This window comes from Melospiza georgiana, chromosome 23 (genome assembly GCF_028018845.1).
Source record: "Melospiza georgiana isolate bMelGeo1 chromosome 23, bMelGeo1.pri, whole genome shotgun sequence".
NCBI lineage: Eukaryota > Metazoa > Chordata > Aves > Passeriformes > Passerellidae > Melospiza > Melospiza georgiana.
Genome location: NC_080452.1, coordinates 9,874,913 through 9,902,834, shown reverse-complemented (window position 1 = coordinate 9,902,834; position 27,922 = coordinate 9,874,913). Strand labels below are relative to the sequence as shown.

At 58.7% G+C, this 27,922-nt stretch overlaps 1 protein-coding gene across 1 annotated transcript; it reads left to right on the top strand.

The window, feature by feature from the left end:
- The first annotated feature begins 5,558 nt into the window (after positions 1-5,558).
- LAMB3 (laminin subunit beta 3) lies at positions 5,559-27,765 on the top strand. The gene is made up of 22 exons (XM_058039864.1): positions 5,559-5,607; positions 6,308-6,465; positions 13,972-14,086; positions 14,225-14,298; positions 14,411-14,590; positions 15,176-15,239; positions 15,463-15,638; positions 16,309-16,429; positions 16,908-17,096; positions 17,176-17,331; positions 17,789-17,988; positions 18,805-18,916; positions 19,206-19,578; positions 20,139-20,299; positions 20,922-21,130; positions 22,066-22,269; positions 23,081-23,225; positions 24,146-24,353; positions 25,328-25,469; positions 25,572-25,748; positions 26,499-26,652; positions 27,429-27,765. Exons 1-22 carry the CDS (start codon positions 5,559-5,561, stop codon positions 27,563-27,565), a joined length of 3,504 nt encoding a protein of 1,167 aa, XP_057895847.1. The 3' UTR covers positions 27,566-27,765.
- The last annotated feature ends 157 nt before the right edge of the window (positions 27,766-27,922 follow it).

The window sequence follows — 27,922 nt, the reverse complement described above, 5'->3', positions numbered from 1 at the left end:
GAGGAGCCTCCCCAGGCCGTGATGGACACGGGCTGCAGACAGCTCTGGGCGCGTGGCCGGGCCGTGGTGACCTGGGCAGTGTGCTGACCTGCTCTGCTGTGGGGCTGAGGGGCCATCGCTGTCCTGGATGGGTCACAGGGACACGAGGGACCCTGCTGCTGTTGTGTGCCTCTGTGCCCTGTCCCTGCACCTGGTGCCAGCACTGCCCCGTGCCCCTGGTGCAGCTCCTTGGGCACCACAACTGCACCGAGCTGTTGCCTCATCCCCCACGTGTCCATGAGTGGGCAAGGGTCGGGCACTGCTGGCTATTTTCTGCTCCATGGGCTGTGCCCACCCCTCATTCCAGCCAGGGAGGGCAGCACAGGTGGGAGCAGCCTCTGTTCCACCTGGGCAGCTCAAAGGTGGCAGGCAGGAGCAGCAAACAGCGTGTCCTTGGTGTCACACAGGGGGACTCTGTGCCTTAAAGGGGGTGCCCAAATGTCCCTAAATGCCAATTTAAACTCTGCCCTGGATGTTGCAGGGAAGGCTTTTGGGGGGTTTGCTGGCTGGCACCAAATGGGTGCAGAGATCCCCCCATTCCAGTGCCTGGAACAGCCAAAACCCCCCCAGAGGGGAGCTGGACGCTTTCCTAATGGAATATTTTCCTGTTTGGAAAACGGGGACGTGACAAAAATAACGCTGCTCCCCTGCAAGGGTAATTTTATCAAGGGCCCGGTGGGAAGGGAGCACAGAGCAGCCTGTGTCCTGCCAGCCCTGCACCGTGTCCCTTGTGCCTGGGGGTGTGCAGCCTGGGGACACTGGGGGTACTGGGGGTACTGGGGACAGTGGGGACAAGGACACTGGGGACAAGGACACTGGGGATACTGGGGACAGTGGGGATACTGGGGACAGTGGGGACACTGGGGATACTGGGGGTACTGGGGATACTGGGGACACTGGGGGTACTGGGGATACTGGGGACACTGGGGACACTGGGGGTACTGGGGGTACTGGGGATACTGGGGGTACTGGGGGTACTGGGGACAGTGGGGACAAGGACACTGGGGACACTGGGGACACTGGGGACAGTGGGGGTACTGGGGACAGTGGGGATACTGGGGACACTGGGGACACTGGGGATACTGGGGATAGTGGGGGTACTGGGGACAGTGGGGACAAGGACACTGGGGACACTGGGGACACTGGGGGTACTGGGGACACTGGGGACACTGGGGACAAGGACACTGGGGACACTGGGGGTACTGGGGATACTGGGGGTACTGGGGACAGTGGGGACACTGGGGACACTGGGGACAAGGACACTGGGGACACTGGGGACACTGGGGACACTGGGGACACTGGGGGACACTGGGGACACTGGGCCATTCTGTGCCCACCCATCGTGGGTCAGGCCACAGGGAACCCCATGGGGTGGGGAAAGGAGCAGGGGGGGAAAAGGAAAACCCACTTTAATTTAAGGGTAAGTCCTGAGCCTTTGCTTTGCTGCACAGCTCTGTGGGAGGGATTTGGGAGCACTGCTGAGCTCCTGAGCCCTGTGCTGGCCACGGCTGTGCCCTCCATGCAGCACGGCCCTGTGCCAGCTGTGCCCACAGCTGTGCCCACACAGGCTGGGCTCACAGGGCTGCTGCCCTTTGGAGCCAGCTCCCAGAATTACTGGAATTTAAACCCAAAGTAGGTCAGTGGCGTTTTGGTTCAAAGTGTTATTTGCTTACAGAGCAGGTTTTCAGAACAGGAATTGGAATTTCGTCAGGAATTCCTGAAATGCTTTTAAAGGAGATCATGGTAATTAGCAAAGCCAGTGATTTAAATCATCTCTGCTGGAGTAAGAAGGTGGTTTGATTTGAATTAAAATTAAAAGATTAGGTGGAGGAAAACCTCTTTTATTACTGATATCATTAATCTTCCAACCGAGAGGGTTACCAGAAAGTCACAACGTGAGACACAACCTCTCACCCCTGACAAACCCTCCCGAGTTTTGCTCTTCCCAAGCAGCTTCAGTGCTTCCAGCTCCACGTCCCGTGGCCCTTGCAGGTGTTTCCCACAAAAAGGGAAGCAGCACCTGACAGGACTCAGGCTGTGATGGGAGATTTCACCCAGCTCTGGGCTGTCAGGGGCTGGGAGTCCAGACCCTGCCCTCTCTGTGCCAAGATCCTGCTCAGCAGAGGGAAATCATCCCTGTGCCTGGTATTTTCCATTGTAAAGCAGCTGCTCGTGTGCTTTCAGGAATTGTGCTTCAGACATTGTTAATCCTTCAATGAAAAATGGAACAGCAGCATTAAGTATTGTTCCATTTCTGTGTGCTTGAACTATAAAACCATCCTGAAGCAGCATCCTTTTCCTTAGCACAGGTTTTGCATTTCAAGGGATTAAATGTTCTTTGTGCAGTGCTGCGCCGCTGATTTCGGTTCCTTTTGTATTTCTGCCGGCACGGGGAGCGGCAGGGATGCTGATCTGCCCCTGGAGGAGCGGTTTTTGGTGCTGATCTGCCCCTGGAGGAGCGGTTTTTGGGGATGATCTGTCCCTGGAGGAGCGGTTTTCGGTGCTGATCTGTCCCTGGAGGAGAGGTTTTCGGTGATGATCTGCCCCTGCAGGAGAGGTTTTTGGTGCTGATCTGTCCCTGGAGGAGAGGTTTTTGGTGCTGATCTGTCCCTGGAGGAGAGGTTTTTGGTGATGATCTGCCCCTGCAGGAGAGGTTTTTGGTGCTGATCTGCTCCTGGAGGAGCGGTTTTCGGTGCTGATCTGTCCCTGGAGGAGCGGTTTTTGGTGCTGATCTGCTCCTGGAGGAGAGGGTTTTGGTGCTGATCTGTCCCTGGAGGAGAGGTTTCAGTGATGATCTGCTCCTGGAGGAGAGGTTTTTGGTGATGATCTGCCCCTGCAGGAGAGGTTTTTGGTGATGATCTGCCCCTGGAGGAGCGGTTTTTGGTGATGATCTGTCCCTGGAGGAGAGGTTTTTGGTGCTGATCTGTCCCTGGAGGAGAGGTTTCAGTGATGATCTGCTCCTGGAGGAGAGGTTTTTGGTGATGATCTGCCCCTGGAGGAGAGGTTTTTGGTGATGATCTGCCCCTGGAGGAGCGGTTTTTGGTGATGATCTGCCCCTGGAGGAGCGGTTCTCGGTTTTCCTGGGCAGTGTCCCGGGCAGGGGATGTCCCGTGACTCAGAGCCGATTTCCTGCAGGAGTTCATAATGCTGTTTGTTTTCCAGGGAATGTCTGGCCCAGCCCTCGGAGGGCTGTGGCACAGCCTGGCACAGCTCAGCACAGGCTGGAGAGGAGCTCGGGCCCTGTGAGCGTCCCCCTGTCTGTCCCACCCACCCCAGACTGCTCCAGCGCTCGCATTTGTTTGCCGTGGTGCATTTTCACCAGCAGTTTCAATCTCCACCTGTCACACATTCCCTCCCTACCGCCCAGGACAGCACTGGAGCTGTTCCAGGTCTGACAGCCCCCAGAACCCGGACCTGCCGCCACAACCCGGACCTGCCACCGCCCTGTCACCGGGGCTTTTGGGATCCCCCGTCCCTGAGCACCCCCCATCCGCAGCTGATTTTCCCTCTCCCATTTTCACTGCTTTGTAGCTGATATTCTATAAACGAGTCTCTCCCATTTTCACTGGTTCGCAGTTGATACTCGATAAACGATCCTTTCCCTCGGTTCGGACCCTGTTTGAGCTTGCGGACCCTGAGCTGCGGGCGATATTCAGCCCTGTTATGGCTCTCTGGGCACCCTGTACACCCCGAGGTGCCGCTGAGGGCTCGGCCGTGCCGAGGATGAGCCGGCAGCTCGGGGCACGTCCCATCCCTCCCTCCTCTCCCTCCCGACATTCCAGGGCTTGCTCTGCCTCCCTGCTGCCCCGGGCGGGGCTGGCGAGCAGGAATGCGGCGTTACCGCATTGCCGAGCACGCCCAGGTGTGCCCAGGTGTGCCCCGTCTCAGCCCAGCTCGCACACTCCGTAGCCCGAGGCACGATATTTTTGTTTTTTATTAATTTTTTATTCCAGCTCTGTGTGCAGCCCTGCTGGGAGCTGCTGGCCCTCAGCCTGGCGGGCCTGTGTCCCTCGGGGTGCGGATGGGACCGGGTGACACCGACAGCGGCACAACAGGAGGGGCCTGGAGTCACCTGGAGGGTCCTGCTGAGCCCCCACCGGTGTGGGAGAGGAGCTTTGGGTTGTTTCACTGGAGAACGTGGGAAGGGCTCCATTTTGCTGAGGATGGAAAGCAGTTTTAGCTGGAATTCAGCGTGCGGGCAGCGCCGGGGGTGGTGGCTGTGCTCCGAGCTGCCCTCACTCCAAACAGGGCTTTAGACGTTCCTGACTTTGCTGCAGCCGTATAACAATAATGAAGTTGTGTTTCCATTGGCACAACGGCCCTGCCCTGCCCTGCCCTGGCGGCCGGAGTGAGTGCAGCGAGCCAGCCCTGCCTGGAGGGAGCCCGTTTGGGTTAAATAGAGCCCGTTTGGGTTTAATGGAGCCCATTTGGGTTAAATAGATCCCATTTGGGTTAAATTGAGCCCATTTGGGTTAAACTGAGCTCATTTGGGTTAAATAGAGCCCATTGGGGTTAAACAGCCCCCATTTGGGTTAAACTGAGCCCGTTTGGGTTAAACTGAGCCCATTTGGGTTAAACAGCCCCCATTTGGGTTAAACAGTCCCCATTTGGGTTTAAAGGAGCCCATTTAGGTTAAATAGCCCCCATTTGGGTTAAACAGCCCCCATTCGCGTCAAACAGCCCCCATTCGTGTACAACAGCCCCCATTCGTGTACAACAGCCCCCATTTGGATCAAACAGCCCCCATTTGGGTTACACAGCCCCCATCCGTGTCAAACAGCCCCCATCCGCGTTTCCCCCGCCGTGCCCGTGCCCGTGCCCGCCCGGCGCTGCCGGAGCCGCGCTGCGCTCACAGGGTGTGGATGTCTGGGGCTCACCCTGAATCACTCCTTTGTCATCGCTGCACCCACAGCACCTCTCTGCAGGTGAGGCAGGGCGCGTTTAAAGCCTGCGGGAGCGGCCGGCGCTCGGAGCTCTGCCGGGGACACGGACACAGGGGACACCACAGGGGACAGACCAGGTGAGGTTTCTGCTCGCTGTGGGTGTGTGCTGGTAGCATTCCCTCCCTGGGCTGTCCCACGGGGCTCCTTTCCCTGCGGGAGACCCTCACGGGAGGCTTTTATGGATTTCTGCTTCTCCTGGAATGTGAGCTGGGATTGGGGCTGGAAGCGCAGAGTGAGGGTGGGGCTGGGGCACACGGAGGGGCTGGGGCACCCAGAGCGTGCCCGGGGGCTGCAGGGCTCTGTGTGTGCTCACTCCATCCCCTCCAGCCCCATCCCACCCGGCACCCGCAGGGCCGAGTCAGGGGCTCATTGCACTGCCGGCAAATTCAGTTTCAGTATCTGGTTTTCCTTTCATTATTCTTGATTTTTACCCCCCACGCTATTCTGTGTAGATTAATTAGAAGTGCCTCCCTGTGAAGTAACAAAGGGAGGAGGACCCGGAGTGAGCTTTTGAACTGACATTTCTGCTCTTTTCAGATTCACTTCAAACCCTTCCCCAGCCGTGTCTGTGGCCGGATGGAGCCTCGCTGCCAGCTGTGGCCATGGGCAGTGCTCGTCCTGCTGGGTAAGGCTCACCCTGGGCTGCCAGAGAGCCGGGGAACGGCTCAGTGGAGAGAAATGCTGGTGTTGGGAGCTGAGTGAAGAGAAACGCTGGTATTGGGAGCTCAGTGAATAGAAATGCTGCTGATGGGAGCTCAGTAAAGAGCAATGCTGCTGATGGGAGCTCAGTAAAGAGCAGTGCTGCTGATGGGAGCTCAGTAAAGAGCAGTGCTGCTGATGGGAGCTCAGTAAAGAGCAGTGCTGCTGATGGAGGCTGTGCAGCAGCTGCAGCAGCGCAGCCTGGGCTGGATTGCAGTGCTGGGGGTGGCAGGAGCCTGCTCTCTGTCCTGAGCTGCAGGACCAGGGGACACCAACCTGGGCTGGTTTTGGGGCCAGGGGACGCCTCCAGGGCTGCTCAGCTCGATGGGCAAGGCACAGAGCATCCCTGCAGCCCGAAACCTGGGGCCAGGGCGAGGAGGTGCTTTGGAAGTAACTCTTAGTACAAAGCACTGTTATTAAAAAAAAATATTTCACCTCAGATTGAAACACCCTTCTTGTTCACACATGCCCTGGGGAGGCTGTCCCAGGCATGGCTGGTTTGGTGCAGCGAGCAGCTCCTGGTTCTGTGGGGCTGCTCGCTGTCTGTGCCCCTGTCTGTCTGTCTGTGGGGCTGGTTGCCGTCTGTGCCCCCTGGCACCCCCTGAGCCCCGTTCCCGCTGTTGCAGCTGCCCTGCAGCCCCTGGCAGCACAGCGATCCTGCTCGCAGGGCGGTGCCTGCTACCCGGCCCCCGGGGACCTGCTGCTGGGCCGGGCCCCTCACCTGAGAGCCTCCTCCACCTGCGGCCTCAGCAAGCCCGAGACGTACTGCACCCCCCACGGACAGGTACGGCCCCTTCCCCTCACCCAGAGCCTTCCTCCCCTCATCCTCCTCACCTCCAGGGGCATGGGAGAGCCTTCCTCCCCTCATCCTCCCTGCTTCCATCCTCCTCATCCTCCCCACCCCGTAGGGATGCTCCAGCCTGGAGGAGGCTCTGAACTCTGATGTGTCCCGACTGGGACGAGCTTTAAGGTCCTTTCCAACCCAAATCTTCCTGTGATGCTGGGATTTGTCCCTGGAGCCCTTCCCTGCCATCCCCCTGGCTGAGCTGGCACCAAGGTTCTGGCACGGAGCACTGGGGACAAAGCATCCCCAACCCTCCTGTCCCTGGGCGTTTTAGTTATAAACTGGACTCATATCTGCTTGTCATAAATGGGAGCGTTCCAGCTTGGAAAAGCTGCTGAAGTTGTTTCCAGTCCCTGGTTGTGTGGGGGCAGGAGATCCTGCTGGCTGGGGGATGATGCTGCATCCAGCTGCGGATTCCCACCCTGCTGCTGAGCCAGAGGGAGAATTTGGGGATAAATCTGCCCGAGCACAGATCTGGGAGCTGCAGAGTGATGTGTCCCCGGTGTGAGCACTTCCTGCAGCCTTCTGTGGCTGCTGTTAACCCTGAAAATGCCTTGGGAGGAGCCCCGAGGGTTCAGTGCAGGACAGGCAGTTTTGGAAGGGATGCTCCAGAGGAAAGGAGTGGCAGCTCCCCGGTGGGGCAGAGCTTTCTGCACTGGAGCCCAGCTCCTGTGAGTCAGCCTTGTGGTTTCCATCCTCTGCAAACTGCAGGCCAAGCTGTGGCTGTGGATTTGTGGTGGAGCCAGGGCTGTCCTGGCTGGGCTGCACACATTTCCACTCATCCCTGGGCTCAGGAAGGGGCAGCTCCTGTCCCATAGGGGTGTGAGCATCCAATCCTCCTGCGTGCTGGGCTGGCTGCAGCATCTCCCCTCCCTCAGGTCCTTTTCCTGCTGACAGTCTCAGTCAGGCATTTCCTCCACTCCCTTTTTCTGGAGCTCTGCTGCTGCTCCCGGGGATGAGCGTTTGTGCTCACAAATAAACCCCAACTGCTTCCTGTGCCTTAATTAGCTCTTCCTTCCAAATTTCTGCTTGTAGATGAGGCTGCAGGAGCAGCTCTGCACTCGTCTCTTCCAGGCTACAAATCCCAAAACTCTTTGGCTTTCGTGTCCCTCGTCCCTTGCCTTACAAGCAGCAGGGTTAAAGGGGATGTGAGCTGTTAACATTGTGCTGAGCTGGGTTCTGCAGCTCTGGGAATGGGCTCTTCTCTTCCTGACATTCTGTTCCTTTATTGAAATGAGAGAGTCAGAGTTACTGAGAGCAAATCCCCTGATTTCTGTTCTGCAGCTGTAATTGCTGATGGAGGTATTTGATTATACCAGCTCTCAACTTGGGAGAAATCCCCACGGGTTCAGCATTTCCTAATCCTTCCCTCCCTTTCTCTACTTCCCTAATTTAAGCAAAAGTGAACTCGATTTCCCTATTCCCACCCTATAAATTAAACGGGCTTGCTTTTTATAGACTCTAGGGCTCTTTTTGGTGACAAGCCCTGCTGCGGCTCAGTTGCCAAACGGGCACAGAGCCGGGGGTGGTTTTGCAAGCTCAGCAGAGGGCAGGGGACCAGGGGTGGCTCCTGCCGGCCCCAGGGCCCAATTTTGCAACTCTGGTGGTCACTGATCAGCCGCAGCCTCTGCTCCATTGTCTGCCCGGCCCCGATCCCTGTAACCTTTATTCTTTGCTCTCCCGATTGCTCCATCCCTGGCCGGGGCTTGGCATTGCCCGTTATAGCCCGGGCAGGGCAATGGCCCGGCTGGGAGCACTCGGGCTGGGGCTGCTGATGGAGCCTGCAGGGCAGGGAAACGGGAATGGACCGGGAAATGCAGCGAGGATGGGCTGGGGGATGCTCGGTGGGACGGGCTGGGATGGACTGGGGGTGGGTCAGCCTCAGTTAGCACTTCATTTAACTATCGATCAGAATACATGTAAATGTATCTGGTATATATATATCAGAATATATGAAAAATATCAGAATATATGTAAATGTATCTGATATATATATATATATCAGAATATATGAAAAATATCAGAATATACGTAAATGTATCTGATATATATATCAGAATATATGAAAAATATCAGAATATATGTAAATGTATCTGATATATATATATATATGAAAAATATCAGAATATATGTAAATGTATCTGATATATATATATATATATATATATATATATATATATATATATATATATATATATATATATGAAAAATATCAGAATATATGTAAATGTATCTGATATATATATATATATATATATCAGAATATATGTGTATGTTCTGCCTGTCTCACCTGAGCCTTGCGGGTGCCTGGATGAGGAGGGTGGGCAGCCCCTTTACCAGCTCTGGTGCCATGGAGCTGGTAAAGGGGGATGAGAGGAGAGTTCCAGAGGGAGATGTGAGCCCACCCCTGGCACAGCCCAGGCTCCCTGTGCTGATGGACGGGGGCAGCTGCCTGGCAGGGCTGCTCTGGAGCCTCAGCACCGGCTCCTCTTTGGCTTCTTCCAAAAATATCAGCCAATATCTGCTGGGAGGGACGTGCCAGACAGCTCTGGGGCTGTGCTGGGGCTGGGCCACCTGCCCAAATCCCTCGGGGAGCTGGGAGCCCACCCCGGGCTGGGGCAGGGAGAGCTGTGCCTCCCACTCAGCCTCCCTCACACCCAGCCAGCTCTGCACAGAGCTGGGGAATGGATCTGTGCACTCCAGCCAGGCTGGATGGACCAAAGCGTGGCTCTGGTTTGGCTTTTTCCCTGTCCTGTCAGGGGTTTGCCCAGGCTGCTGCTCAGGGCTGATCTCACCAGGCATTCAGGCACTCCAGGGCTGTGCCCCCTCCTGCCCAGCACAGCCCATTTCCCGTGGCTGCTCCCCCCTCCCTCTCTGCAGCTCATTTTCCTGGCCTGGGGGCTGCAGATTGGCACATGCTGGGAGACACCTCCTCCCTGCCTGGCACCGGCTGGGCTGTGGGATAAGCTGCTGCAGGCTGGGCTTTGCAGCCTGTCAGATCAGCCTGGCGCGTTTCAGATGAGGTTTAGCTGATGTGAGAACAGATGGGGTGAGGAAAGCAGCACCCACGAGCTTGCTTTTGAGTGAGGGAGAGGAACTGCATTTCCTAAACCTCATCCCTGGGAGGTTTGTCCAACTCCTGCCTTTGCCCACCTCAGCTTTTGAGTGAGGGAGAGGAACTGCATTTCCTAAACCTCATCCCTGGGAGGTTTGTCCAACTCCTGCCTTTGCCCACCTCAGCTTTTGAGTGAGGGAGAGGAACTGCATTTCCTTAAAGCTCATCCCTGGGAGGTTTGTCCAATTCCTGCCTTTGCCCACCTCAGCTTTTGAGTGAGGGAGAGGAACTGCATTTCCTAAACCTCATCCCTGGGAGGTTTGTCCAACTCCTGCCTTCACCCCACCTCTGCTGCCCCCCTGAAGCTGGGGTAAATCCAAGCTGGGGGCAGAGATCTCTCTGTGTTTGAGCAAAACTCAGAGCTCATTTCCAGCATCATTTCCAAAGTGATGCTGATGTCATGGCACAGAGAACCTCAGGCCCAGGCTGGGATTTTGGGGTGTCCTGTGTGGGGCTGGGAACTGCACTGTGATCCCTTTGAACTCCCTGGTTCTGTGCTGGATCTGTGCTCCCAGACTGAATCCCAGTCCAGTTTAGGGAATGCCAGTTGCTCACTGGGCAGTTTAACCATGATGGCAGAGCCTTGGGAGCTTTTGCTGCCTTTGCCATGGCCAAGGAATGGATTTGTGCCCTGCTCCAGGAGCCTGGCACAGCCATTGCTGCAGGTACCAGTGCTGGGATAGAGAGGTGTCCTGGGGCTGGAATGGGGAATGACATAACCTGGCTTTGCAGGGCCCTTTGCCCACCCCATTGTTAATAACCCCAAATCTGTGTGTGTGTGCAAATCCCCACTGCTTTCCAGAGTGTTCCCAGATAGAATCAGAATGGTGATTGGTGTCCCTGTGGAATATTGGCGTCCCTGTGGAATATTGGCGTCCCTGTGGAATATTGGCGTCCCTGTGGAATATTGGTGTCCCTGTGGAATATTGGTGTGCAAGGGCTGAGTGCCAGGGGCTGCCTGGCACAGTGCTCTGTGCCCTGGGGCACAGCTGGGACCCCCAAAGCTTGGAGGGGTCTCTGCTCCATGCCTGCACAGCTCAGCCTCCCTCCCAGCTGATGAAAAGCGCAGTTTATTTTGGGCCCTGCTGCTGTGCCAGGAGGGTTTCATTTCAAGGGCTCTCTGCTCACGTTAAAATGGCAGCAGGAGCTCCTGAAATACCCTTGGGCAGGGGCCATCAGTTGAACCGTGTGAGCTTTGCTGCCCTGCACGAGCAGGGAGCTGCTCAGGAGCTGGGTCACAAGGCCAGGGCAGGAGGAGAGCACGCAGAGCTGCCGTGCTCAGCCACTTTCAGGTTGTTCTTTGCGGACTTTTCCCCCTTTCCATTCATTTCTGAGACATGACTCTATTTATTCCGAGCACAGGAGTTTCCCCTCTCACACAACTGTGCTGTGAATTATCTTTCAGAGGTCTGGGATGAATTTCCCTTCACCCCAGAGCCTCCACAACCCGGATTTGGGGTGACTGGAGCAGCCTGGAGGCACAGAGGGTGTGAAGAGATTCCCTTGCAGACCCAGAGCCCCTTTTAGGGCTGCCCTGCCTCTGCTCACGCAGAGCTGGAGCTCCCAGGCATCCCCCGAGCCCGGCCAGAAATGGAAATGGCAAAGGGCTGAAGCAGGGACGTGCTGCTGGAGCTCTCCTCACTCATTTTTGGTAATTCCCTCTGTCCCAAGGAACTTTGAGCCACATAGTCACAGCTGCTCGGGGCAAATCCTGCTGTTGTGCAATGCGGGGGTTTCACAACTCACTGCGAGGATGTGACATGGATTTGGTTTCCAGTGTTAATTTTAGTCTTAATTAAAAAACTGAGGGGGGAAAAAATTAAAGGAGATTTTTGCAGCCAGCACAGCCCTGGGCTGCCTGGGAAGGGTTTGTCTCACGCCCTGAAGCTTCATTTTGATTTAGCACTGGGTCTGAGTGGGGCTGCAGCCACGCTGTCCCTGGCTGTGTGAATGAGCTCATCAGTATGCACGAGTCACTCCTAATGAATAATTTAGCCGAGATTAACCTTTCCCCTTGCAGGAAACCTTCCTTTCCCATTTGCTGAGCACAGTCAGGACTGGTGGGAAGTTTAATCACCGCTGGCAATTGTTCACTAGATTATTTCTGTGGATAATTCCTGCAGCTCCCTGACAATTTGCTGCTCGTGGCCATTCTCTGAAATGAGCTCTGCCTAGTCCTGATTAAATTATTTGTGATTCTCGCTGGTAGAGCCAGGGAAATGGCATGATTATATATTTTCAGTGCTATGTTTGCGTACTTTGTGATATTGTTATAAATACTGCAGTTTGCCAATTCCTATGTGGGGTATTTATAGACAGAGAACATAAAGATTGTGGAAATTACGGAAACAGATGGGTTCCAAGTGAGGATCCCACTGTGCACCCAGCTGGGCGAGGTTCCCAGGCCTGGGACAGAGCAGACCCAGGTCTGGGCTGTGTGAGGAATGAGACCACAGATTGATTTTTGTGAACCACAAATTCATTTTTGAAGGGGAAGCCATTAATGGTGGTGTCACTGTGTCCCAGCGGCTGCCACCCTGCTGTCCCCTCCCCAGCCTATGAAGGGCCCTCTTTAGGGTTTGGGCAGGATTTGGCTCCTCTCTTTAAGCACCCTGAGGAAGGTTTCAGCACAGGGCGCCTGTGCAGTGCTGTTTGTCCCTTGTCACCCCCTGGCCCTGCCCAGACCCTGAAAGCTGATTCCCCTCTGGGCTCCCAGCACTCCCATGCCTCCGGAGTCACCCAGAGCCACTGCAGCCCCTGCCAGCCCTGCAGAGGGTGTCTCATTGCCCTCCCAGTGCCAGCTGTGCCCCTGCCAGGCCCAGACCCCCTCTGCAGCCAGGGTGGCATTTCTGAGCCTTCAGGGCTGGCTCTGCCACCCCTGGCACGCTCTGCTCCATCCTCCCTAATCCCTGCGGGATGTGACAGTGACAGACGTGTCCCACTGCTCCATTTGGGAGCCTCCTCTGCTGCCACTGACACCTCAGACTGCCAGGGGCTTTGGGCTGGAGGAGATGATGCAGCTCCAGTGCCCTGGCATGGACACCTCCAGTGGCCCAGGCTGCTCCAAGCCCATCCAGCCTGGCCTTGGGCACTGCCAGGGCTGGGCAGCCTCAGTTTCTCTGGATAACCTGTTCCACCAGGCTGGAGGCGCCCAGCCCTTCATTCCATGGTCTGAGCAGCATCTTCCCCCTCCCAGAGGTCTCTGCAGTCCCTGGCTCCTCTCCAAGAGCTTCAGCTGGGACTTCCCTGTCCCCAGGGATGCTGCTGTGGGCTCTGGCACCATCTCCCAAATTCCCCATCCCTCTAATTCACCATCTCCCTAATTCTTCATCTCCTAATTCCTGATTTCCCATCTCCCAATTCCCCATCTCCCCAGTTCCTGATCTCCTAATTCCCCATTTCCTAAAATTCCCCAATTCCCCATCTCCCTGTTCCCGATCTCCTAATTCCTGATCTTCTAATTCCCTAATTCCCCTTTTCCTAAAATTCCCCATCTGCCCCATTCCCCATCTCCCAAATTCCTGATCTCCTAATTCCTAATTCCCCATTTCCCCAATTCCCCATCTCCCAGTCCCCATCGCCCCGGCCCTGCCCTTCCCACCTGGGCCCCCCTGGCTGTCTCCATCTCTGGTGGTCCTCGCCCACCCCACCCTCGGCTGCTCTCCATCCCTTCCCTGTCCCTTGCTCAATCTCTGCCGTTCCTGATCCAGCCCCTTGGTGGCCGCTGGTGCCCGCAGGGAGCGTTGCCTGGTTAGTGACAATTTGGGTATTGTTTGCTCCCGGGGGACGCCTTTCTCCCGCTGCCCTGCTGGATCTCTGTTTACTCCCCGGGTCACTTGCTCAAGTGAAGGGCTGAACTTTGAGCCACTCGACTTCCACCCCCTGGCTTGTGACCCACTGCGAGCTCCCGCTCTGCTCCCGGGGGACAGCCCTGGGGCTGAGCACAGCCTGAGCCCGGGATAGCAGAGACAGCCCTGGGCCGGGTGGAAAGGGCAAAGCAGCGCTGAAAGGCTGCAAAGGGCTTTCTAGCCAGTGTCGGTATTGCGGAAACCAGGGGGGTTGCTTAAAAAACCCACAGTTCTGATGGTTTGCCAAAAATCTGTGTTAGTCAAAGGCGTTTTGGGTTTAGTTTATAGTCCATAAAGCCTTGAGCTGTGGCTTTCAAAAAGGTGTGCAGGCTGAGCGGCCTGAGTGTCATCGGTCTCACTGATCACGGTCCTTCAGCTCTCACTGAGCTGTGCTGGTGCTCCCTGGTCCTCAATGCACCCAGCCTGCCTCTCCTCCTCACCCCCGAAGCCTCTGCAGGGGTGGTCACTGTCCTTTCTTTGCAGTGGAGCATGAAGTGCTGCAGGTGTGACTCGAGGCTGCCCCACAGCCACAGCGGGCACCGCGTGCAGAACGTGCTGTCCTCGGCCGGCCGCGCGCGCTGGTGGCAGTCCCAGAACGGTGAGGGCACGCACGGCTGCCAACAGCCCGCCCGAGGGGAGGGGGGCACGGTGCTGAGCTCTGGGGACGGGGAGCAAAGGAGGAAATGGCCGGTGCTGTCCCCATGTCCCCCTGTGACGGTGCCCTCTGTGCCCGCAGGTGTGGAGCGCGTGTCCCTGCAGCTGGACCTGGAGCAGATGTTCCAGCTGCACAGTGTGGTGCTGCACTTCAGGGTGGGTGTGTGGGGCAGCTCCTGTGCTCATGAGCTGTCGCTGCACGGTGCCAGCCTGGTGCCAGCCCCGGTGCCAGCCTGGTGCCAGCCCGTGTGCCTGTCCCTGCCCGCAGGCGCCGCCCGCAGCGATGCTGATCGAGCGCTCCCTGGACGGTGGCAGGACGTGGCAGGTGCTGCAGTACCTGGCATCTGACTGTGCCACTGCCTTCCCCCACGTGCGCCCCGGCTCCCCCGAGGGCTGGCACGACCCCCGGTGCCAGGAGCTGCGGGGGCACCCCGGGCACGGGGGCACGGTGGGTACCGGGGGCTTGGGGTAGTGCTGGGGTTGGGGTGGGCAGGGCTGCAGGGACAGGGGGTGGCCTGGGAGCCTGGCACACCTGGTGAGGGGCATGGAAGCCTGGTACACCTGGTGAGGGGTGGGAGCGGTGGAAGGCTGGTACACCTGGTGAGGGATGGGGGAGATGGAAGGCTGGTACACCTGGTAAGGGATGGGGGAGATGGAAGGCTGGTACACCTGGTGAGGGATGGGGTAGATGGAAACCTGGCACACCTGGTGAGGGATGGGGGAGATGGAAGGCTGGTACACCTGGTGAGGGATGGAAACCTGGCACACCTGGTGATGGGTGTGGCATGGAAGGCTGGCACACCTGGTGAGGGGTGGGGCCCGTGGCAGCCAGCAGTGCTGAGGGCAGCCCTTGGGGAGATCCCTGCTCCTCTGCAGGACCACCTTTGCTGCTCTGTGCCAGGCAGGTGGTGTGTCCCCTGCAGCTCTAACTGTGTTTAGTGAATTTGAGCAGAGGCAAGTCCAGCACACGCAGTGCCCAGAGCAGAGAGCAGCTCGAGTTTCCTGCTTTTTAACCTGTTTGTTCCCCTCAAAGGTGAAATTCAGTGTCCAAGACCTGGGGTCTACAATCAGCTCCTCCTACAGCCAGGTCGTTGGGAGTAAGTGGTGGGCTCCTGCAGGGCTGGGAAGGGAGAGGGAATGAGGCTCCTCGTGGTTCTCCCTGCAGTGCTGGGAAGTGCTGAGCTGGGGTAACCCCTGGGGAGCCCTGAGCTGCTCCTCTGGGCCATGCAGGAGCAGCGTTTGGTCTTTGCTGATGGCTCAGCTGCTGCTCCTTGTGCCACGTCCTCCTTCCCTTGCTCACCCGTCCCCTGTCCCCACCAGGGCTGGGGCCCTTCACCAACCTGCGCATCAACTTCACCGAGCTGCCCCACGTGCCCCGCCAGGGCTACCACTCCCCCAGCACCTTCTATGCCGTGACGGAGCTGCAGGTGCTGGGGAGCTGCTTCTGCCACGGCCACGCCGAGCACTGCAGCCCTGCGGGGGAGCAGCAGGGCACGGTGAGCTGGCCCTGGGCTGCCGTGGGCATGGGCATCGCTGGGATGGCTCTGGCAGGGACCTGGGCACCGCTGGGATGGCTGTGCCATGGGCTGCCATGGGCATGGGCATCGCTGGGATGGCTCTGGCAGGGACCTGGGCACCGTTGGGATGGCGCTGCCATGGGCTGCCATGGGCATGGGCATCGCTGGGATGGCTCTGGCAGGGACCTGGGCACCGCTGGGATGGCTGTGCCATGGGCTGCTGTGGGCATGGGCATCACTGGGATGGCTCTGGCAGGGACCTGGGCACCCTAGGATAGCTCTGTCATGGGCTGCCAGGGGCATGGGCACCCTGGGATGGCTCTGGCAGGGACCTGGGCACCACTGGGATGGCTGTGCCATGGGCTGCCAGGGGCATGGGCATCGCTGGGATGGCTCTGGCAGGGACCTGGGTACCCTAGGATAGCTCTGCCATGGGCTGCCAGGGGCATGGGCACCCTGGGATGGCTCTGCCATGGGCTGCCACGGGCATGGGCACCGCTGGGATGACTGCACTGCCAGCCTGGGGTGCTCCTTGGCCACAGTGACCAGGAATGGGCTGTGGGAGGCTCATTGCTGGGCACAAATGGGTGAGGCTCCGCGCTGAGGCGCTGCCCCAGGGTGGGTGTGTGACCCCTTGTCTGTGCAGCAGGTGCCCGGGCACTGTGTGTGCCAGCACAACACGGCGGGGCCGCACTGCGAGCGCTGCGCTGCCCTGTTCAACGCCCGGCCCTGGGCACCTGCCGAGGACAGCGACCCCCACGCCTGCCAGAGTACGGCCCCCGCCCCAAACCCCACCTGGCTGAAATCCCCCTGCCCCAAACCCCACCTGGCTGAAATCCCCCTGCCCCAAATCCCACCTGGCTGAAATCCCCCTGCCCCAAACCCCACCTGGCCCAAATGCCCCCGCCCCAAAGCCCACCTGACTGCAGCTCCCAGCCCCAAATCCCACCTGCCCCAAATCCCACCTGACTGCAGCTCCCAGCCCCAAATCCCACCTGGCTCAAATCCCCCTGCCCCAAATCTCCCCCAGCCGCAGCCCCCAGCCCTTCCTGGGGCTCTGCGGGACTGTGCTCACACGGTGTCTCGGCACCTTTGCCTCTCGCGGCTGCAGCAGCGCCCTGGTGCCACCACAGGGCTGTCACGGGTGTCACACGGGAGCCTTGGGCACCCTCTAGTGCCGCCGCCGCTGCAGCCGGGGGGGATTTCACGGTGCTGGCCCCATCAGAGCCGTTTGCTGGGGTTTTTCAGGATGTGACTGCAATGGCCACTCGTCCTCGTGCCACTTTGACCCCGAGCTGTACCGGGCCAGCGGCGGGGCCAGCGGGGGCGTGTGTGACAGCTGCCAGCACAACACCGAGGGCATCAACTGCGAGCGCTGCCAGAGCGGCTTCTTCCGCAACCCGCGGCGGGAGCTGAGCCACCCCGAGGCCTGTCTGCGTGAGTGCCCCCCAAATACCCCCCAACACCTGCCCCAGGAGCTGCCCCCTCAGCTGGGCCCTTTCCTGCCCCTTTGCAGCCTGTGAGTGTGACCCCGAGGGCACCGTGCCCGGCTCTGTGTGTGACCCGGGCACAGGGCGCTGTGTCTGCAAGGACAACGTGCAGGGCGACCGCTGCCACCTCTGCAAGCCAGGCTTTGCCCAACTGGCTGGTGCCAACCCTGCTGGGTGCCGCAGTGAGTACCCCTGGGACACCCCCTGCCCCTGGGGTGCCCCTTACAAAAGGGAGCTGTGTCCTGCCCAGCTGTGGTTTGGGATTCTCGAGCCAAGGGCCCATTTTGTAAAGGTTTATTAAAGCTCTGGGGGTGGTTTCAGGTGCCAGTTTAACAAAAAGCACAGGGCAGGTGGGGTTTGGGGGTGCAGCTGTGTCCTGAGTGCTCCTGGGGTGGTTTCAGACGTCAGTTTAACAAAAAGCACAGGGCAGGTGGGGTTTGGGGGGTGCAGCTGTGTCCTGAGTGCTCCCAGGATTCAGGGGGTGATGCAGGTGCAGCTCTCCTGTCTGGGGGACGCTGTCAGAGCCTGGTGTGGATCAGATCTCCTGAGCTCAGGTGGGCAGGGAGGGAGGCGAGTCCCCCTTGGGTATCTGGGGAATCCTCCCAAGGCTGCTCCTCACCCATGCCCTCCCTGTTTCAGGGTGCACCTGCAACGCCCTGGGCACACGGCAGGACACCGCGCCCTGTGATGGTGACACCGGCAGCTGCTCCTGCCTGCCCAACGTGGTGGGCACTGACTGTGGGCAGTGCGCGGCCGGGCACTGGGGCCTGGGCAGTGGGCAGGGCTGCCAGCCCTGTGCCTGCCACCCCCGCGGCTCCCGCAGCCCCCAGTGCAACCAGGTACCCCCAGCCCGCTGCAGCCTCCTCCTGGGGGCTCCCCTTCCCCTTCCCCTTCCCCTTCCCCTTCCCCTTCCCCTTCCCGCTGGGAGGGGCTCTCAGGGTTGAGCTGCCCAGACCAGGGTGGCACTGCCACGGCTCTGTGTCCCCTCACTGTCACCTGTCAGAACACCAAACTCACCTGCTGGGTGGCTCCTTTGTCCTGCCCCATCCATAGGAACCTTCACAAAAAGTGCCGTGTGTTCCCCAGTGCATCCCACTCCTATTTTGCTTCTCCTGATTCTTAGAAAACACCACGACAGACTATTCAGGAAAATGAAAGGAAGTGGTAATTATTGAGGCAAGATTAAGTCACTTAACAAGCCTGATATTTATCAAGGAAGTCCTAATAAGACATCTTCATCCAGGCGAGGGAAGTTAATTACGCTCATTTGTCAATGAAAAACATGTGTGCCACTTCAGGCTTAAGAGGCAACTGGGAAAATTAAAGTTAAATGCAAAAAACCCCAAACCATGACAAATTCTAAGAGCCTAAGATAGGTTCCAAATGAGCTCAGCGTGGGGAGGAGACCTGAGATGGCAAAGCAGCTGCTCGTGGGCGATTGCTTTGTTTTTGAAACAAGGCTGGGCCCCCTCCTGGTGGTGCTGGGGCTGTTTGGAGCCTGTTTGCATCCTGTGCCAGAGCTGCAGCCTGGCAGGGGCACCTCGGGCACGGCCTGGGCACACACTGAGAGGGGAAATGGTCCATGGGTGGTTTTGGTGGTCAGAAGCAGCTGGGGCAGAGCTGTGCCAGGCGTCCCTGACGTGCTGCCCTCTCAGTTCACAGGGCAGTGCCCGTGCAGGGACGGCTTCACAGGACAGACGTGCTCGGCCGTGGGGCAGCGGCAGTGCCCAGCCCGGCACTACAGGGATGCTCGGGGAGGGTGCACAGGTACTGCTTGGCCTTGGTACTCCCTGGTGGGCACGCAGATTTACCCACCAGTGCCCTCCCTTGGGCAGCCTTGGGTGAGTCCTGGGCCCCCTGGGCTGGCCCTGTAGGGTCAGGGGCTGTGCCAGCTCCAGGGCTGGGTTATCTGCCCATTCCTCTGCCTGTGCCAGCAGGAGAGGATGGACATCAGCTTGGGGTGGGACTCATTAACCCTAATTAAGGGGCTGATTTCACACAGCTATATGAAGTTATTCACCACCACCTTGTCTCTCCCTCCCCTCCCCTGTCGCAGAGTGTGACTGTGATTTCCAGGGCACGGAGGAGCGGGGCTGTGATCAGGCCTCGGGCCGGTGCCTGTGCCGCGCCGGGGTCACCGGGCAGCGCTGCGACCGCTGCCAGCGCGGGCACTGCAGCTCCCAGCCCGGCTGCCAGCCCTGCCACCCCTGCTTCCACGCCCTGGACGGGGACATCCAGCTCCTGCAGCGGCGCCAGGCCAGCCTGGCCAACGCCACGGCGCGGCTGCCCGCAGGCACGGGGGGCTCCCAGCTGGACCCCCGCCTCGCGCGGGCACAGGACAACCTGCAGCAGGCGCTGGGCATCCTGGGGCACCCCCCTGGCACGCAGCAGGGCCTGGCCCAGGCAGGCAGTGTGCTGACTGTCATCAGGTGAGGGATGGGAACTGCCCGTGGGGCGCAGCCCTGATCCACGGGGAAATGCTGGGGTTTCTCTGGGGGATGCTTGCACGGTTCTGCTTCATTTCTGTCCCTGCCGTGCCCGGCTTTGCTCACCAGGGAAGCAGCAGAGCAGCACTCCCACATGTGCCTGTCCTGCTTTCACATCTGCCTGTCCCATGCACAATGTCCCCGATGCAGGAGGAGTGTGGGGAGCCTGTGTGGTGGCACTCTCAGGGCTGTGTGGTGGCACTCAGGGCTGCGTGGTGGCACTCAGGGCTGCGTGGTGGCACTCAGGGCTGCGTGGTGGCATTCCCAGGGCACATCCATCACTCCTGGTCCCTGCCATGAGCATGGCCCTGCTGTGGAGGGGCTGCAGCCCAGCTCCTCTCTGCAAACCTGTGAGGCCCTGGCGTGTCCTTGGCTGTCTCTGGGCTCAGGAGTGACCCTTTGCCAGGTGCTGGCAGTGCCCCAGCACAGGTGGCCCCCTCAGCCCTGCTCTCTGTCTGCTTTGCTCTCTCTCTAATTCTCATTTTGTTCCTGTTCTCTGCCAGGGAGCAGCTCCGAGGCATAAATCCCGACCTTCATTTCCTGGATGACACCGCCTCTCTGTCGAGGGAGCTGGAAGCCCTCAACAGCAGCTTGTTTGTCACCAGCTCCCAGTACCAGAGCAAGAAGACCCAGTTTGAAAGCAGCCTCAGCACGGACCTGTCAGGTACAGCTCCGCAGCTGCAACATCTCTTCATTTGCACTCATTAATTTACCTCAGTGTGACTGCCTGGGGTTTCTCCCTGGCTGGTGGATGAGAGGGGGGTTTTACCCTGCTGTCAGAACAGCAACCACATCTATCTCCTCTCCAGGTGCTGCCCACGCAGCCTGGCCCATGGCTGGGGAAGGGAGCCAGGACTGCTCACTCTGCACCTCTCTGTCTGCCCAGAGCTGTGTGTCCTGGCCACCCTCCTTCCAGCCTGTGCTGGAGGGCAGTGATGGGGCTGCTCAGGAGCTGGGCAAAGGCTCTGAAATCTGTCCTGCCCTGCCAAAGGCCAGCATCAGCGGGCGTGCCTGGGCTGGCTGCAGTTTAGTTTCAGCCCTGAGCTCAGTTTAGTTTCAGCCCTGAGCTCAGTTTACACTCCAGCCCTGAGTCCAGTCCTTCAGGAGCTCTCTGAGGGAATGGCTGGAAGGTGTTTATAACCAAAAGGAGTTTTGGTGATGTCTCGGTGACTAACCCTGCGCCCTCTCCTGTGCAGGAATGCGGTGCAGGGCAGGGGCAGTGCCTCCCCGAGGGGCTGTGCTGCGTTTGTGACTCATTTGTGCCTTTTGTCCCCTCGGTTCCCCAGGAGCCCTGCAGACCATCCGCTCTGCCCACCGCAGCTCCAGCAGCGCGGCCAGCCTGGCCGGGGGAGCCCCGGGGCTGCTGGCCCAGGCCAGGCAGAGCCGCCTCAGTGCCCAGGGGCTGCAGGGGGACCTGGCCGGGGACACGGCCCGGCTGCTGGCCCTGAAGGGAGAGCTGGCCTCGGGGCCCGACCTCACCCCTGTCATCAACCAGGTGAGGATGGAAAGCGGGTTTGTGACTTGTCCGGGGTGTGGCTGGTTCTCAAGGGGCCCTGCAGAGCTCAGGATCCCATCCTGCAGCCCTGCTCCTCTCCTCAGGCACGGCAGGACACAAAGCACTGTCCAGACAGACTCAGCTGGAGAGCTGGCTGAGCATCCCTTGCTTAGGGATCACAGATCCCACAGCTCTGCCCTCCACCCCCTCCCAGCCTGCCCTTTTCGCTGCAGGGACTGTCTCACGTCACTTCTGTATCTCTGAGACCCCCTTAATTTCTGGCTGAGGTTTCTCTTATTTCTCCCTCGCCGCTCTGTTATTGCCATGGAGACCCATTTCGGTGTCGGTTGCTGTGGAGACCACCAGCCTCCCTCCCCTCTCTGCTGCTGGGGGCACCGGCACGTTCTGAGCCACCAGCCTGGCCTGGCTGGGCACGGGGAGGTGCCCTGCTGCACCGAGAGCCTGGGGCAGCTCTGACAGATGCCAGAGATGGAGCTGCTGCTCCCAGGGGCTGCTCTCAGGTGCAGCTCTCCCCCAAAGCAAGCTGGGCACAGGGGTGGTTCTGCACGGAGGCTTGCTCCACACAGATGTGCTGTTACTCATTGGGAGCCACTGGGGCTTGGCTCCTGTTTCTGCTGCAGCTCAGGCTGGTGATGCCATGCTGGCCACGTGCCACTGGCTCAGGTGGGGGCATCCAGCTCTGCCCGCCCTTCTCTGACTGGCACATCTCCAGTGTTTTGTGCTGTGCCACCCGTGTCAGTGCCAGCCTGTTGGGCTCCCTCCCGTGCCCACACAGCTCCTGCAGCACGGGCTCAGCAGTCCCAGCTCCCCTGGCAGGGTGTGCCATCCCTGTGGGGCTGCGTTTGCCTCCCTGAGGGCACCGAGGTGCATCCAGCCGTGCACTGCCCAACCCCAGCTCTTCTCTCCCTGCCCAGGTGTGCGGAGGGGCCCGAGCGGAGCCGTGCACCCCTGCCCGCTGCCAGGGGCTGCTGTGCCCTCGGGACAACAGCTCTGCCTGCGGGGCTGGCCAGCCCTGCCACGGCCTCTTCCCGCTGGCCAGCGGCGCCCTGGCTGCGGCCGGCCGGGCGGCCAAGGAGTTCAGCAGCCTGAGCGCCCGGCTGCGGGACACGGCACAGCTGGTGAGTGTGGGCACTGCCCGTGCACAGCTGGTGAGTGTGGGCACTGCCCATGCATGGCTATGAGTGTGGGCACTGCCTGTCCAGAGCTGGTGAGTGTGGGCACTGCCTGTGCCCAGCTGGTGAGTGTGGGCACTGCCCGTCCACAGGTGGTGAGTGTGGGCACTGCCCGTGCACAGCTGGTGAGTGTGGGCACTGCCCATGCATAGCTATGAGTGTGGGCACTGCCCATCCATGGCTATGAGTGTGGGCACTGCCCGTCCATGCTTGGAGCTCTGCTTACCACAGCAGAGAGTGAGGAATACCCACCTCACGGCTTAACCCCTTGGGCAGTTTCAGAAGCCCAGGGATTTTGGAGTGGATTTCTGTGTGTTTCCTGCCTCCCCAGCTGAAGGCACTGGGCACAGCACAAGGACACCTCTCTCCCTCCTGGGTTGGGATCAGTGTGGCAGGAGGGCTGGGAATATGGAAAACTCTCAGATTCTGCACGTTTGATGCAACCGGAAAGAGTTCATGGGTTAGGGCTCTTGCAGCTTCTTTCTGTGCCTTGCAAAGAGAAAGTGAGGTTCCAAAGTGATTCAAAATGCATTTCAAAGGTGTTTTTAAAAGCTGAATGGTGCTGTCCCTCTTTGAGAGCTTCCTTTGCAGACCCAACCCTCAGTCATAAACCTTTACAGCCCTTTGAAGCTCTGGCACAGTGAGAGCAGGGTATTGCTGCATCCTTATGGCATTATAGCATCCTGCCTGACCCAGGCCAGGGCTGCGAGCTCTGGAGGGAGCAGAGGCCCCAGCAGTGATTGATTTCTGTGTGCAGATCCAGAGGACAGAGCTGTCGGCCAGTGAGATCCAGAGCAGCACGCGGCGCCTGGCGGAGCAGCTGGGGCTCAGCAGGGCACAGCTCCAGGGGGACGTGAGGCGGGCACGGCAGCTCCTGCAGCGCCTGCGCGCCTTCCTGGCAGGTACCAGGGCTGGGCAGGGCTGGGCAGGGCTGCAGCCTGCCTCCTGCATGGCAGATACTAGGGCTGGGCAGGGCTGCAGCCTGCCTCCTGCATGGCAGGTACCAGGGCTGGGCTGCAGCCTGCCTCCTGCATGGCAGGTACCAGGGCTGGGCAGGGCTGCAGCCTGCCTCCTGCATGGCACGGCTGCTGTTTCGAGTGGTCAGAGAAACACTGGTCTTGGGACAGACCTCCAAGGTCACAATCCCAGTTGTGCCCAATCCCCGCCTTGTCACCAGCCCAGAGCATCTAGGTGTCCCTTGGATGCTCCAGGAATGAGGGTTTGCAGCCAGCAGTGACCTGATGCACTGAGGTTTTCTGGCCACGCTCACTGATGCAGACAGACAGACAGATGACCCTTCTCTGGAACAGGCTGTTAATCAGATGAGGATTCCTTATTGTCCTGTAAACTGATGGGATGACTTATTGTTCACAGACAGATTGTAATAACATAATGAGCCTCCTGAGCATTAGCTGAATAAGAAAATCAGGTCATTTGGTGCTGCCTGGTGTTAATGATGAGTGAAGATATTTCTGAGCTAATCGCGGGGCTAATGTCCCTTGGGCTCTGCCTGCTTCTGATTTATTAACTTGTATTTGTGAAAAGAAAAAAGGCTTGTCTTGAAACACACCCTCATCTGCTCAGTGAGGGCTGCCTGGCTGCTGTGGGCTCAGCCATGCTGTTAGCATTGCCAAACTCCGGGCATCACTTCAGCTGTTTCCTGAAGGCTTTGCTGGTGTGAATGAGAAGTGCGTGGAACTCTAAGAGGTGGGTCCAGAAGGGATGCTGGAGGCTGCCTGGAATGAGGAGGTGTGTGTGAGACGTGCATGGGTGTCTGTCCTCCTCCTCCCTTCCCCGACGCTGTCTATCTGTCTGTCTGCAGACAAGGACACAGACCCTGCCTCCATCCAGGAGATCAGTGAGTCAGTCCTGTCCCTGCGCCTCCCCACGGATGCTGCCGCAGTCCGGAGGAGGATGAGCGAGATCCAGAAGCTGGCGGCGGAGCTGCAGTGCCCCGAGGACATCCTTGCCCAGACGGCCGAGGACGTGGCCAGGGCCAAGAGGCTGCAGCAGGAGGCAGAGCAGGCCAGGTGGGTGGGGGTTCAAGCCACGGCCGGCCGAGGGTCCCTTGGCTGGGCTGCAGCTGCTGGTTCTCAGCTGGGCTCCAATCTTGCTCTGCCCGAGCTCTCCTGACTTGCACAATCCCAAGTTTTAGGCCAGGATCTTCTGTGTCCATCCAGTGCCTAAAGGAACGAGTCTGCAATCTCCAGACACCTCCCGGGGCCCCAGTGCAGATAAATCTCCCCAGAATAGATCCTGTTATAGATTCCAGGACAAGAAGGGCTTTATGGAAAGCAGGGGAGGCTTTGCTCTTATCTCGAGTGCCTGTGCTGGGAGATGACTGCATTGCCCTGGTATTAGCTGATATTGGTGACCTACATCCTAATTGCACAAGAGAGCATGGGGAGAGTTAATGGGCTATTTGTTTTCTGGGTGAAAGTTGGGACAATTATTCCACGGTCCCTTAAAAAGTAATTACAGGGTGTCCTTGCCAATTTGGAGCATCTGCTTTGTCACAAGTTGACTTGCAGCAATACCCCAGCGAGAAGGTCAGCAGGATAAATCTGTAAACTCCTTGGCAGTGTCTGACACCTGCTTAACCTGCTGGAAGTGATGAGGCAGAGGTGCCTGGCTTTCTCCAGGGCTCTGTCACCCAGCCCGAGCAGCAAACTGTTCACTGGGGCTGCTTCCATGGTTATTGCTTTCCCTTTGCCACCTTGTCGTGCACCATGAAATAAATGTTTCGGACTAGTTTGGAGGAAGGCATTTATCTCCCCTTTTTAGTTTGTCTCCTCTGCTTGAGGCTGTGAAGTGGAACTGATGTTCCTCTCACAAGGAGACCTGCTGGAGTCCAGATGTGTGGGTTTTGGGGGTGGGACATTGTGACCTTGCCAGCAGCAATCCTCTCCTGTTTCCCAAGATTTTAAACCAAACCTCTGTGCCCTGGACTCCCATTCTTTGCCTTTTCCACCCTCACTCCTGGCTGCTTCCCACCTCTCCGCAGGAACCGGGCGAACGCAGTGGAGGGCAGCGTGGAGGAGGTGCTGGGGAACCTGCAGCGAGCCAACGCCGTGCTGCTGGAGGCACGGAGGGTCCTCAGGGGCTCGGGCCTCTCGCTGCGCTTCATCCGGGAGCGCGTGGAGGAGGTGAGGGACCCTGGCGGCCTCCCTGTGCCCCGTGTGTGTCCTTCAGCCAGCAGGGCTGGCACGGGCAGAGTCTGGCTGTGACTCTGATCCCTGTGCCCGCAGATCGAGGCCGTGCTCGGGCCAGCTGAGAAGAACGTGGTGGCCATGGGGGCCGGGCTGGCCGGGCTGGCCGAGCGGCTGTCACAGCTGCAGCGCAGCACGGAGCAGAACCGCCTGAGGGCCGGGGACACGCGGGACACGGCGGGGACGGCGGCACAGCAGGCCACCAGGGCACAGCAGGTACCAAACCACAGCAGGGCCGGGGACACGGCAGGGACAGGGGCACAGCAGGGCCCAGCAGGTACCAAACCACAGCAGGGCCCAGCTCAGAGCAGGGCCGGGGACATGGCGGGGATGGCGGCACAGCAGGCCACCAGGGCCCAGCAGGTACCAAACCACAGCAGGGCCCAGCTCAGAGCAGGGCCGGGGATATGCGGGACACGGCGGCACAGCAGGGCACAGCAGGCCACCAGGGCTCAGCAGGTACCAGCAGGGCCCAGGAGGTACCAGGTCACAGCAGGTACTGGCTCACAGCAGGTACTGGCTCAGAGCAGGCATCAGCAGGGCCCAGCAGGTACCGGCCCACAGCAGGTACCAACTCGGCATGTGCCCGCTGCCAGCTGTGCCCTCGGTGATGCCATGGCACATTCCTGTGCAGTCATGGCTGCTGAGCTGTCACACCACAGCATCGTCCTGCTGCTGAGCCTTTCCAGAGCCATTCCCAATCCTAAAGCCCTTTGCTGGGGCCATTCCCAGCCCTAAGGCCCCTTGCTGGCCCCTCATTTCTGGTCTGTCCTGCCTGAGGCCTCCTGCCTCGTGGAGCTGTCTGTTGGTCAGTCTTTGGGTGCATCACAAACTGGCACACATTTGGTAACAGACAATGCTCTGTTTAACATTTATCATCCATTTAACATGCAAGCAGGATCCAGCACTGGCAATGCCCCGTGCCCAGGCTGCTGGGTGTTACCTGCAGTGTTTGTGCCCTTCCAGGCCTTGGCCCAGGTGAAGGAGCTGTACTCGGAGCTGCAGAGCCGGCTGGGGCAGGGCCCGGCGCTGGGCGAGCGGGGCGCGAGGGTGCAGAGCATCGGCCAGCAGGCACAGGCACTCTTCCAGGAGACCGTGGCCATCATGCTCAGGATGCAAAGTAAGGCTCTCAAAACTCCGTGCCATGATTGTGCCATGGGGAGGGGCTTGGATTGCTGTGGTGTGATGAGGGAGACTGTGACTGTGTTCACAGGGGTCTGAGGATGAGGGAAGAGACGAGGATCTGACTCCATGTTTCAGAAGGCCGATTTATTATTTTATGATATATATTATATTAAAGCTATACTAAGAGCATAGAAGAAAGGATTTCTTCAGAAGGCTGGCTAAGAATAGAATGAGAAAGAATCATAACAAAAGCTTCTGTCTTCGACAGAGAATCTGAGCCAGCTGACTGTGATTGGCCATTAATTAGAAACAACCACATGAGACCAATCCCAGATGCACCTGTTGCATCCCACAGCAGCAGATAACCATTGTTTGCATTTTGTTCCTGAGGCCTCTCAGCTCCTCAGGAGGAAAACTCCTAAGGAAAGGATTTTCCATAAAAGATGTCTGTGACAGGAGACAGTGCACTTTGGGCAGTGAGAGGGTGGGATGTGGGCTGGAGCTGCTGCTGCTGTGCCAGGAAATGGAGACTTTTCAAGGGTGCCACCATGAAGGGAAGCCCTGCCTGCAGTGCCACTGTGCTCCCATGTTCCTCCACACACTCATTTCCATTTTCTGGCATTCAGAACTAAAGGGAATGGTGTCTGGGGGCTGTTTAGAGGGAGTGCAGCATGTTGGTTTTCTTGCCCTGTCAGAGCTGTGCAGCAGCGAGGCGGAGGCTCAGCCCGTCCCCACCATGTAACCCTTCCCTTCCCTGCCCTCTCTCCTCAGCTCTGGAGTCAGAAATTCAGGAAGGCAACAAGGCTCTGGTGTCCAGGGTGTCGCGGCTGTCGGGGCTGGAGGAGAAGGTGGGCAGGATCCGGGACAGCATCAAGAGGAAAGTCGCCTACTACGAGAGCTGCTCCTGAGCAGCCCGGGGCATGGCTGCCTCCCCTGCACACCCCGGCTGCTGCGCTCATCCCACTTTCCAGCTGGAGCTCTCCTGTGCCCAGTTCCCTATTTTTAGCAAGTCAATTTTCCATACCTCTGGAAAATAGCTGCACTGAAGCGAAGGAGCACCCCCATGGAGGGGGCTGGACTGGCCAGAGCTGCCCAGTGGTTGGAGGAAAAAGGGGGAGAGACCTCAGGCTCCCATGGCAAATAAACACATCCCCAGGTTGTTATTTCCAGAGGGTTTTATAAACCAGGAAATTAATTTTTCTTCTTTTAGCCAATTCAAGCTCTTTAAGCTGAATTTCACTGTTCAAATTAAAGCCCTCCTGTGG

Bases quoted from the DNA above. Each gene is read 5' to 3' on its own strand.
- LAMB3 (XM_058039864.1), top strand. From the start codon at position 5,559: ATGGAGCCTCGCTGCCAGCTGTGGCCATGGGCAGTGCTCGTCCTGCTG. The intron at 5,608-6,307 runs GTAAGGCTCACC...CCGCTGTTGCAG, and splicing joins GGCAGTGCTCGTCCTGCTGG to CTGCCCTGCAGCCCCTGGCA. The intron at 25,470-25,571 runs GTGAGGGACCCT...CTGTGCCCGCAG, and splicing joins TCCGGGAGCGCGTGGAGGAG to ATCGAGGCCGTGCTCGGGCC.